The following is a 12,879-nucleotide window of genomic DNA, read 5'->3' on the forward strand; positions in this document are numbered from 1 at the left end:
CTATCCAGGGTATTTGGCCTTGAGCAGAGCCAAGTCCCTCACAGCTCGGTCTGTCCAGTGGCCGTATTCCCGGGTCACGACATAGCCTCGACATTTCCTCTCAAAGGCTGAAGCTCCAAAGGCGACAACACCGAGAGTATCCTCTTCTGGGGGGATGGGCAGGCCCAGCGCAGTCATGATGGCAGCCATGTTGCCCAGTAGGCCTTGGGCCCTGAGTCTTGCAGCTCCGAGCTGAGCCAGTAGAATAGGACTGCCAGGGTTCAGGTCTCTCTGGTCATCTCCTACGAGCTGGAGGTGCTGGGTTAAGGCCAGGAAGGCCCCCTGGGCATGGCCCAGCCGCTCCCCATCATCCAGGGCATGCCAAGTCTTAAAGGAGACGGTGGCAGGAGGCAGGCTGCTGAGCTGAAGCTCAGGGGCTGAGAAGCCAGGGTCACTAAAAGGACTGCCCTGGTACTGGAGCTGCATGAGAAACAGACAGAATGGAATGAGGGGACTTAAGTGGTACTGACTTCACATCTGCCTTCTATAAGCCTGACATCTTCCCAGGGGGAGGGGTTAGTGGGATGTCCTAGCACAGACCCTGGGCTCTATTAGGTTCCGGTTTCAGGTACAAATTGTACAATTTTGAATCACGGCTTCAGTAATTCCCATGCGTCAGTATCATTGTGAAAATGATCAGAAGTAATATATATAAAGCACTTAGCCCACCACCTGGCATACAATAAGGGCACAATAAGCCACTATATTACATTAATATCATGACACTATGATTATGTTACTTATTATACTATTTTCAGTCTAAATATATCATTGGTAATGTAGTTATAGTCTATATGTATCTTTATAGCATTTAGTTTATGCTTATTGATTTTATCATAATCGTTAATAAACAATTGTTAACATTATTCAATTTAGTCGAGTGCCTTCTCTAATAAAGTTCTTGCCGCCATAAACTTAGACCCACAGAATCTTAGTGCACACTGATAAATCCCCAAATTGATAGCCTCCCTAGTCCTCCATCACTATTTTACAGGTGGAGAAACTGAGGCTCAGGGTGCCCAAAGCTACCCAGGGAATGGCAGGAGCTAGGGGACCCGAAACTAGATTTAGTAACTTCATGTGGGCCTGGAATATTGCACAGGGGAGGAGTCACAAATCCTAGGGCCTCCAGGAACCAGGTGGATTGTGTAACTGGAGGAAGAAGACAGAGCCAAGATGGGGTGAGGAAGGGCCAGGAGGGTCCCTGTGCCTGTTTTAGACAGGCGGTCATGTTCAAAATTTGAACAAGTATTTCATGGCTCAAACAGAAAACATCTGTTAGGTCAGATTCAGCTAGCAGGATGCTGCTAGTTTGAACTTATAGACAGTGTGGGGGTGGTGCGGGAGGATTGGCACTGCCAGTGATTAGCTGTGTGACCTTAGGCAAATTATTCACCCTCTCTAAAACTCAGTTTCCTTATCTGTAAAGTGGATTCTAATTCTCTTTCTCAGAACTGTTTGAAGAATCAGCAAGATAACGGGCTGAGTGCGCAGCATAGCACGTGGCTCAAGTAAGTACCTAGCACGTGGTGATTGTAGAAACAATTATGACCCTGTAAAGCCTTTCTCTGTATGTGCTGTCTTTGAATCTTGTAACAGTCCTGAAAATCTGCAGAAGCAGGATCACAATTCCATTTCGCAGATGAGGAAGCTGAGACCCACCGAGAGAGAGAGAGAGGGAAGGAATGACTGGCCCAAGGTCACCAGCCACCAGTGACAGTGTTTGAGTGAGTCTAGTTGACAGAGCGCCTGTACCCTCAGACTCATGGTGGAGCCTTCTCCCGGACTTGCTCTGCTTCTCCTACTTAGGGCTGGGTCAGGAGGTCAGTTTCCCCCTCCCTTCATCCCCTGATTGTCCCCAGTGTCACTCACGTAAGTCTGCAGCAATGTTGACGTATTCTTCTGCATGTAGAGGGCCAGGCTGTAGGCTTGACTGATGGGCTCAGCTGGGGAAATGGGGGCCCCCGGCCTGAGGGGTGGCAGCAGCAGCGTCAGCAGGCAGAGGGGGGCTGCCAGAGGAAATCGGAGGTCAGATCACATTCCTGAGCCTACCTGCTGGTTCATTCATTCTTTCTTTCTTTTTTTTTTTTTTTATATTTTTATTTATTTCTAGGAGAGAGAGAGAGAGAGAGAGAGACAGCGTGAGCAGGGGAGGGTCAGAGAGAGAGGGAGACACAGAATCTGAAATAGGCTCCAGGCTCTGAGCTGGCAGTCAGCACAGAGCCCGATGCGGGGCTCGAACCCACGAATCGCGAGATCATGACCTAAGCGAAAGTCGGACGCTTAACCGACTAAGCCACCCAGGCGCCCCCATTCTTTCTTTTTTTCTTAATGTTTATTTATTTATTTTGAGAGAGAGCAGAGGAAGGGCAAAGAGAGAGGGAGAGAGAACCCAAACAGGTTCTACCCTGTCAGTGCAGAGCCTGACGTGGGGCTTCAACTCACGAACCATGAGATCATGACCTAAGCTGAAATCAGGAGTCAGACGCTTAACCAACTGAGCCACCCAGGTGCCCCGGTTCATTCATTCTTTGTAACAATTCCTCAAGTGGCCACAGACTTTGTAGCCTGCAACAGCCTTGTGTATCCAAGTCTGGGCAGAATCACCCTGTAAATAGATTATTTCCAGCCAGAACATTCCCCTGAACTCCAGACCCATGTGTTCACCTTCCTGCTTGACACTTTCCCTTGGATATTAATAAGATTCTCAACTCAAAATATCTAATACTCACTCTCGATTCCCCTTCTAGCCTCTTCCCCTAGTTTTCCCCATTTGAGCCAAAGCCGCTTCTGTTCTTCCAGTTGCTCAGGTCAAAACATGGAGTCCCCTCTTTGATGCCTCATTCTCTCTTGCTCTCCACATTCACCCCCACGGTAAATCCTATAGACTCTGTCCTTAAAAGGTAGCCAGTGCAGGTCTGTGTTTCTTGATCTGAGTGCTCATGACGAGGATATGATCACTTTGTGAAAACTTCATCGAGCTGTACACTTAATGAGTTGTACACCTTTCTATTTGTTATTTTCAATAAAAAGTTTTAAAACTTGAAAAGATGTATCCAGCATCCACTTCCTTTTCCCTCCTTCCATTGCTACCACCTGAGTCCCAGCCACCAGCACTTCTCACCTGGACTATTATAGCAGCCTCACCCCTGGTCTCTGCTTTCACCCTTAGTTTCCACCCCCCAACTCCCTCAGTCCAACTAAATCCCTCCTCTCTCTGCCTGAACGCTCCCTCTGCTCCCACCTTACACAGTGAAAGTGTGTAAGGCAAAGCCCCGTGGCCTACAAGGCTAACCCTCCATATAGGCTTCCCACCTGCTCTACAGGATTCCCCCTCAGGCCTTGGCCCTTGCTGGGGCCACAGGACCACCCCAAACCTTCCCAAGGCTGGCTCCGTCTTGTTCTTCAGGCCTCAATTCAGATAAGCTGTCCTGACTGCATCCCAAAAGCCCCTTCCTCTCCCTGATTTATGGTCTTCAGAGATTTGCTATTTCATTTATTTCTTTGTCTACTTGATTGTTTCTGTCTCTCCCCCTAGAATGGTGGCTCCAGGAAAGGAGAAACTTCCCCTGGTTCATTTGCTGCTGGTCCCAGCACCTAGCACAGAGCTTAATAAATAATTGGTGAATGAATGAATGCTGCCATGAACATCCTTACCCCAGGCTCTTTGGGCACTTTTCAAAGTGGGAATATCTGGATTGGAGGATGTGCTCATTTTAAATTTGAGGAAATGCTGCAAATTGTTCCTCTAAAGGGTAGGCCCAGTTATGTTCCCAGTGTGAGGTTCGGGGAGGAGAGGAATTACCTAAGGTCACCAGGAGGAAGCAAGGGAGGGGAGAGGCCTCCTTTGTTCCCCTTTCTGCATTCCCGAGTTCCCTAAATTCAGACCTTAAGGGAAGAGAAGACTGAAAGTGAAGGCCCATTCATTCACCCATTCATTCAACAAACTTGGGACATGGCACTCACCTGTGATCACACAGCCATTATAATTTCCTTACTTAGGCCTTGTAGCATCTGTCTATAGAATGAAATCTCCATGAGACCATAGATTTTTGTCTGTTCACTGCTGTGTCCCCAAATGCTTAGAAAACTACCCAGCACATAATAGGCGTTCAATAAATATCTCTTGAATGAAGTAATGAATGATGAATGAAGCCTTCTGCATGTAAGGATTTGGAGGTTCCTAGCATGCAGACAGCCAGGGCAGGAGTCATATGGGCCGAGGGGCCAGTGAGTACCCCCTTCCCTCCTGCTCTCTAGACCCTGGCACTCCCCCTCACTCACCTAGCAGACAGCTCATGCTCTCTCCTTGGTTCCTTCCTTTCTCCAGTCTCTGGGTTCTTCTGGTGCACCTGTCCGCCTGCCCCTCGGGTGGCTTTATACCTGGGCTGAGCCCTGAGGCCGCCCAAGAGGGAGTCACACCCTGGAGGGTGTGTGTGTCAGGGGCGCAGGTGCAGAAGCCCCAGAAGCAAGGGACAGGCAGAGAAGGGGACACTGAGGTGACACCCTAGTCCCCTACAGCCCCCAAACTCAACCTTAAACCCTGGTGGCTGGGAGGGAGGGGTCAAAGGCGGGGAGGGGATTATCGGGGGACAAAGGGGCCGCCCTGCTCCCTGCTGCTCCGCACGTCCTGGGATCCAGTTTCTCTTGAGGAGGCGGCCCCCTGCCCCGCCCCACGGGGACCGTGCATTGGGCATTGAGCCCCGGCTCCCCCACTCCGAGGAGTTTGGAAGAGGCATGGGATGGTGGCACGTGAGCAGCACCCAGGTACACCCTTAGACACAGGGTCACGTGCACGTCTACGCACAGGCTGGCACATGAGCACACGCCAGACGTGTGAGCACACTTGCATACGTTCATTCTTTTAAGTACGTGTGCTGTGTGCTGCTCCCTGTTCCAGGTGCTCGGATAGGACCGGAACACGTCCAACAAAACCCTCTGCCCTCAGGGAGCTGACACTCTAATGGACGTGCCTACACGTATACTGAATCACACACACCCTGCCAGGCCTACACATGTTACACAGGGAGAGTCTGACACACAAGTGCAGATGTGTCCGTAAAGATGCATGCAGACAGGTGAACACATAGCCACACCCAGGGGCCCCGCCAGAGGCACGTGTGCAGAGCAGACATGTACAGATACGGGGTGTTCACACACCATGGTCACGTGTGTGCACACAGACACACATGCAGCAGGAGGTCTGATGTCCTGAGATCTAGCCACGTTTTAGTCTCTGCTGTTCTGGAAGATCTTGGGCCAGTGGCTGCCCTCTGCCCAAACACAGCACATAACAGATACATTAGACACACACCTAAGACCCTTTCTAGCTGGGGAAGCCTTGTGGCAGAGAGGGGTATGGGGAGATAGGTGCTGGGTTCTGGTCCTTCTTCAGAGCTTTCCCAGTCTCTCCATAAGGGAGCATTGTTGAGTTCTCAGCGCCTGCCCACCCTCTAGGTCAGAGTGCTCAGGCAGACCCCTACCCTGCTTTTATCCAGTCAGGGGATGGAATATTGCTCTACCTTCTTCCCTAGTCTGGAGGAAAAAGGCCCATACCCTTCTTGCAAAGGCAGGAGATACATCTGTTCATTCATTCATCCTGTATACATTCAATCAGCAGATACTGATGGAACCTCTACTGTGTGCTGGTACCAGGGCGAATCATAAAATGGCCCTGCCTCACAGGGTACACAGCCCAGAATTCACAACAACCATGTGAACTGATAAAAAAAAAAAATTTTTTTTTTTCCTGAAGCAACAAAGTGCTAAGAAGAAGCCAAAATAGGTTGATGTGATTAGTTTGGGGGGAGAGGGGTGAGGAGATTTAGATAAGGAGCCTGAGGCTCAGAGAGGGACAGCTACTTACCCAGAGTCACACAGCAAGGCCAGAATAGATCCTAGACTCCTGCCCCCCAGCTTGGGCCCTTTCTGGGTTGTCCCCTCGGACCTGTGAGCTGAAAGAGGGAGGAGGTGGAAGGAAAGATGGGCTCTGAGGTGGGGGATCCTAAATCGGGTCTCAGAGGCCAGGAGCTGCCAGGGCTGCCAGAAGGGGCCTGTGCTAGGCAGACAGTGATGTCAGGGGATTAGCCTAGGCCCTTTGAGTGGGTGCACTGAGGCGTAGGCCAGGCCAGGTAATGAAGGGGGAGGTGGCAGAGGAGGAGGGCAGGCTGGGGGGAGGGAAGAGGAAGGCAGATACTCGATCTGGTGCTATTCACAGGTGGACGGTGGACGTGGGGCTGGGCCTCACCGGAGAGGGCAGGCTCACCCTCACCTGACCCTATCATGTCCTGCTTCTCTTGAGGGCTTCACTTTCTCTCTCGACCCCTAGGTTCCCTTCGCAGCTGCAGGAACTGGGCCCCACCCCAGGCCCAGCTTTATCCCAAGGCGTCTGTCTTGGCAAAGGTCATCAGCTCTGCCACCCTGTCCGGACCCACCTCACGGGCCATCTGTGTCCATCTCTGTTTTGGTCTCACCAAAAGCTGCTGCCCGGGGATCACTCCCCCCCCCGCCCCGCAACTTAGGAGCCAGCAGACTTGGGTGCGAGTCCTGCCTTTGTCCGTCACCAGCTGGGGCCACCCCCCAACCTCTCTGAGCCTCAGTTTCTTTCCTCATCTGCAAACTGGGTAAAAATTCCCTCTACCCAGGCTCTCGCTGCCCCCACCCACCAAGCACCTTGACCTCTGCTCCTCCCAGGCCACCAAGGCACTCCAATGGCACATAAAGCCTCCAACCAATGGCAAAAGCCTTGATGCTGCACAACCCCATGTTTGGAGGCCAGTCCTCACAGGCCATACATATGTTCCCAAGGATCCCTTTCCCAGGACACTCAAGCATGACCCAGTGTCATCCAGCAGGTCATATAATGAGACCCATTCAGAGCAAATAAATGTGAACTTCAGACCAGATCCTCACCCTGACCCCAATAGTAAGCCCACCCCCATTTGCACCCCTACCTCTCCAGGCAAAGAGAACAGCAAGTAAAACAGTCCTCAGATGGGACAGTTTTCAGGAACAATCAAGGCCAGCAGAGAGAGCAAAGAGACTGGTGGTTGGTGAGGTAGGACAGGCTGGGGAGAGCAAGAGTCACCTTGCCCTCTCCCACCATCTCCACATCTCCCTTGACTCCTCCGTGGCCTCAGGCCACAGTCCAAACTCTGCAGCCTGCCCTTCGAGGCCTGCAGTCCCCTAGTTCCTGGGCAGCCTTGCGACTCACGTCTTGCTTCCCCCACCTACTGCCTTTGCCCTGCAACCTACTTATAGGGCCGCTCAACACCAGGCCTTCCCTAGGTAACCCTCCGTGTATAGAGAGCTCTCCCGCTCCTCCTTCACCAACACAATCTCCTATTTTAACCTTCGACTCGGGTTTTACCTCCTCTGGGAGGCTTTCCCTGTCTCCTCCGGTCCCTCCGGATATCCACGGGCGCCCAGTTTCCCCTTTCCATTTACTGATCACCATATGTTGTAGTTCTTGGTCTCCCAATCTGTCTCCCCAGTGTGACAGGAGGCAGGGACTTGTCAGCTCTGCAGCCCCAGCACCAGGCCATGTACAAAGGAGGCGCCTCAGTGAGTGTCCGGTGAAGGAAGACAAACGTAACAGTTCCAGCTAGTGGCTCGGCAAAGCTGAGCCAAGGAGGCTGGTCTACCGAGAAGGGCATCTGATCTCTCGGAGCAGCCAAGTCAGCGCCTCATCCTAATGGGGTGGCAGGACGGCGGGGTGTTGAGGGCTCTTGGAAGAGAGGCCCCCAGTGCAGGGATCATTGGGGTGAGGAGCGCAGCCCGCTCTGTTCAAACCCCAAGGCCCTCTGCAGCACTGTTCCAGAGCCCAGCTTGTAGCCGGGGAGGCTGGGCGCCTGTCCTGGGGCCCGCAGCCTGGCAGCTCAGCCTCATCGTCTCCAACGTTTCTCCAGCGCTTCCGAGGGGCCTGGTGTTGTTCGAAGCCCTTCTGTACACTACCTCGTGCTTCCTTTACAGAGCCCCATGGAGTGGATACTACTGTCTTCCCATTTCACAGATGAGGAGATTAAGGCACACCAAAGTTAACTGATCACCTCAGGGTCATATGGTTAGCAGGGAGCAGTGCTAGGATTTGAACTCAGGCTCCAGAGCCAGGGCTCTTATTATTTTCATCACCTACAATCTCTGAGGCTTGCCACTTTCCAGTTCATGAGCCTTCCCCACAGCCTCTGTTTCCCTTCAGGGTTATCTGACAAGGGCTGGCATCCCAATTTTGAAGATGAGATCCAGGAAGGAATGACATGAGAAGGTGAGAAAGAAAAGAATCCTATTTTTTATCAGTCACTCTATACCTAGACATTATCTCACGTAATCCTTGTAACAACCCTGGGAAATAGGTTTTATGGTTACTAATGAGGTTTAGAGGGGTTCAGTGACTTGCCAGGATCAGACAGAGAATGAATTGTACACACCTTGAACTCAGGACTGGCTCCAATGTTTGGGCTACTCCCCAGATGACTCTCCTTTGCTGTCCCAATACCTGCACCACCAGCTGTCCCCATGCTGGTTGGACACCATGATGGCCAAGTGACAGACACAGATCCACTGGTGACCTGCCTGTATGTCGTAACCCAGTCCCACCCAAGTCGTTGGCAACATCTGCAATCCAGCCAAACTTGGCCTTTGCTTCCTGAACAGACCTAGGCTTCGGGAGGAGGGCCAGGGGAAGAGGCGTAACAAGTGGTGTTTTAGGAGTAGAGTTTGATGGGCGATTAGGATTAGGGTGTTTCTCCACTGGGAAAAAGTAGAGAGCCAGCAGAGCTGTCCTATGCTCAGCAGCTGTATATTGAATCTTCACTGTGTGACCTTAATTTCCCAAAGAAGTAACACATAAACAGGGTCTAGTCAAATGTTCAGACTCTACCCAATAAGAAAAACTACCCCAAAGTATATTATCTTAAACACTATGTGAGAGAGATGTGGAACTGGACAAGTAGGCCAATGGAACAGAACAGAAAAACCAGGAATAGACCCATGTATACATAGGAATACAGGCTATGATAAAAGGGGCATTTAAAATAGGGGAGGGGGGGGCCTGGGTGGCTCAGTCCGGCTTCAGCTCAGGTCATGATCTCGTGGTTGACAAGTTGGAGCCCCGTGTCGGGCTCTGTGCTGACAGCCAGCTCAGAGCCTCGAGCCTGCTTCGGATTCTGTGTCTCCCTCTCTCTCTGACCCTCCCTTGCTCATGCTGTCTTTCTCTCTCTCAAAAATAAAATAAAACACTAATTTTTTTTTTTTAAATACACATTTAAAGCCTAAGGACTGGGCACCCAGGTGGCTCAGTTGGTTAAGTATCTGATTCTTCATTTTGGCTCAGGTCATGATCTCATAGTTCATGGGTTCCAGCCCCACATTGGGCTCTGTGTTGACAGTGTAATGCCTGCTTGGGATTCTCTCTCTCCCTCTCTCTCTGTCTGTCCCTCCCCCACCCCTTGTGCTCGCTCACAATTACCTAACTTAAAAAATATAAATAAATAAATACATACATAAAAGTAACAGGACTAGGTGACTTCCTGCCACATTAGCCATTGCAATTTAATTCTTAATGTTCCTCTCACTGTTTTTCCCTATATCCACATTTTTGTTATATTACTAGTTTTAGTTTTTTTAAATATTTATAACATTTATAGTATATTCTATTCTGTAACCTTAATTTCCTTAACTGTTTAGTCTTGGACTGATTAAAATATTTCTAATGGCAATCAATGATTTTTTATGTGGACTCATCTCTTGGTTTAACTAGATTTTATCTTCAAATAGCTTTTTTCAAGAAAAGAGCATGCCCTTTCTATCTAACCTAGAAAGGAATCCACTCTGCATTGCCCCTAGTTCTCACACTAACTTAAGGAAAATCTTTTTTAAAATTTTAAGGTTTTAATTGTGGTAAAAAATATAGATATTTATGTGTGTATATATATATATATAATTTAGCACCTTTTTAAAAAATGCTTATTTATTTATTTTTGAGAGAGAAAGAGAGAGCACGTGAGCACAAGCAGGGGAAGGGCACAGAGAGAGAGGGAGACACAGAATCTGAAGCAGGCTCCAGGCTCTGAGCCGTCAGTGCAGAGCCCAATGTGAGGCCCGAACCCACAAACCGCAAGATTATGACCTGAGCTGAAGTAGGACACTTAACTGACTGAGCCACCCAGGCACCCCTAAAATTTAGCATCTTAAAAAGGGAACCTTTTAAGGGTGCCTGGATGGTTCAGCTGGTAGAGCATGCGACTCTTGATCTCTGGGTCATGAGTGTCAGTCTCATATTGGGCACAGAGCTTACATTTTAAAAAGGGGGGGAGAGGGGCGCCCGGGTGGCTTAGTCGGTTAAGCGTCCGACTTTCACTCAGGTCATGATCTCGCGGTTCATGGGTTCGAGCCCCGCGTCGGGCTCTGTGCTGACTGCCAGCCCAGAGCCTGGAGCCTGTTTCGGAGTCTGTGTCTCCCTCTCTCTCTGATCCTCCCCTGCTCACACTGTCTCTCTCTCTCTCTCCTAGAAATAAAAAAAAAAAAAACACAAAAAAAAACAAAAAAAAAAAAACATTAAAAAGGTGGGGAGAGGCGCCTGGGTGGCTCAGTCAGTTAAGTGTCCGATTTTGGCTCAGGTCATGATCTCACTGTTCGTGAGTTAGAGCCCCACATCAGACTCTGCTGACAGCTCAGAGCCTGGAAACTACTTTGGATTCTGTGTCTCCCTCTCTCTCTGCCCTCCCCCCGCTTATGCTCTCTCTCTCTTTCTCAAGAATAAATAAACATTTTTAAAAAATGAAAAAAAAAGGGTGGGGACTCTTACTATGTCCTGAGCCCTTGGTGCAGGAACCCACTTAGAGCATAGATTCTCACTCCCAAATAGAAGGGAACAGCTGCAAAAAGAAATGTCATATTATCTACATGATAAATTTGAAGAGGCTCGGGGAGAAATTTCTATCGGTAGTCCATGCTACATGACAATCCATGCTACCAGGAGAAACTCAGCTTACCGTTGACATCAGATTCTCTGGGAACACTAGCAAGAGCTCTACTGAAGGTTTCTTTTTTTTTTTTTTAATTTTTTTAATGTTTTTTTTAATTTATTTCTAGGAGAGAGAGAGAGAGAGACAGCGTGAGCAGGGGAGGGTCAGAGAGAGAGGGAGTCACAGGCTGAAACAGGCTCCAGGCTCTGAGCTGGCAGTCAGCACAGAGCCCAACGCGGGGCTCGAACCCACGAACCGCGAGATCATGACCTAAGCAAAAGTTGGAAGCTCAACCAACTAAGCCACCCAGGCGCCCCTCTACTGAAGGTTTCTGTGGCCACCTGAAGCCACACCCATGGCTGAGCATTTCACTTCTGGGATCTTCACTAATCAGATCCAGGCAGCCTCTGGGGCACCTTGCTTTCTGTGATGATTGATCCCAGGGATGACCATCAACCTCTCACAGAGGCATTTTCTGTTCACTTGTCCACTATAGTTCAATGTATATCAGACTCCTCCCTACTTCACATGGATGTTGCCAAACCGTAAGACAGCAAGAGTTCACTTGTTACCTTGTACTGAGTGCTTGCCCAGAAAATCCTCTGTATGGTGACACCAGCTTTCCCTAGGACCCTTAAGAAGCTGTATTTGGCATTGAGGTTGCTCATAAGTATCCCAGTTCTTCTTCCAGGCATGTGGAGAGATCTTTTTTCTGCCCCTTTGAAGTTAGGTAAGGTTATGGACTGGTCAATACAACGTGAGCAGAACTGTCAAATGGAGTCACATCAAGATGGAACCTGTTTCCGGAGTGCCTGGGTGGCTCAGTCGGTTAAGCATCCAACTTCAGCTCAGGTCATGATCTCACAGTTTGTGGGTTCGAGCCCCGCATAGGGCTCTGTGCTGACAGCAAGCTCAGAGCCTGGATCCTGCTTCAGATTCTGTATCTCCCTCTCTCCCTGACCTTCCCCTGCTCACACTGTCTCTCTCTCTTGGAAATAAATAAAAAATTAAAAAAAAAAAAAAGATGGAGCCTGTTTCCTGAGTGACTAGAATGAGCAGACTGCCCTCCCCCCCGGCTAGATATGCAGAATGAGCAAGAAACAGACCATTGTTATAAGCCACCAAACTTGGGCATCATTTATTACTACAATATAACCTAGTCTATCCTGGCTGATGTGGAAGCAATGAATGTTTATAGAGATCCAGAAGAGATACGGAAGGAAGAGCAGCCACTGCTCAAAAGGAACCTCAGGATAAATGGGCTGCTCCCAGCTCCTGAATTCAGTGCGCTCATTCCAAGGTTGCAAAGAGTTCTGAAAGCACACAGGTGCCCTCCTTTCCTTTTTAGCAGTTCCCCACTAGAGACTGAGTGGTCCGACCTGCTTCCAAAACTGGTCTGTAGTCCTATAGGCTAGGCCCTCGGAAAGGAAAACACCACCACCGAGTGGTCTTAAGTCGTTCTTGCAAAGTGGCTTATACAAAATGCATAAATAAGGTTGACAGAAAATAACCATCATTTTTGTACAAATGAAAAGGGGCTCATGAGTGCCGTATTCCTTGAGTTCACTGAGTTTTGAAATCTGTCATCTTTTTTTTTTTAAACATTTATTCACTTTTGAGAATGAGAGAGAGCATGAGCAGGGGAGGGGCAGAGAGAGAGGGAGACAGAGAATCAAAAGCAGGCTCGAGGCTCTGAGCTGTCAGCACAGAGCCTGACACGGGGCTCCAAGTCACAAACCGTGAGATCATGACCCAAGGGGAAGTCCGACGCTTAACCGCCTGAGCCACCCAGGCGCCCCTTGAGGTTTATCATCTTTATATTTTATTTTATTTTTTTTTTTTTTTTTTTTTTTTTTTTTTTTTTTTTTTTTTTTTT

The 12,879-nt window shown here is 49.3% G+C and overlaps 1 protein-coding gene across 1 annotated transcript in view; it reads right to left on the bottom strand.

Moving 5' to 3' along the window:
* LOC120242289 (cardiotrophin-2-like) overlaps positions 1 to 12,879 on the bottom strand; it is a 17,852-nt gene continuing 4,973 nt past the window's right edge. Inside the window, exons 4-5 of the mRNA XM_039247955.1 lie at positions 1,912 to 2,071; positions 1 to 459 (exon numbers count right to left, since the gene is read on the bottom strand). Of these exons, the coding sequence (XP_039103886.1) occupies positions 1 to 459; positions 1,912 to 2,071 (619 nt within the window). The remainder of the gene's footprint in view (positions 460 to 1,911; positions 2,072 to 12,879) is intronic.

The sequence above is a fragment of the Hyaena hyaena genome, unplaced genomic scaffold, assembly GCF_003009895.1.
Source record: "Hyaena hyaena isolate Hyena2069 unplaced genomic scaffold, ASM300989v1 scaffold_306, whole genome shotgun sequence".
Taxonomy (NCBI): Eukaryota; Metazoa; Chordata; class Mammalia; order Carnivora; family Hyaenidae; genus Hyaena; species Hyaena hyaena.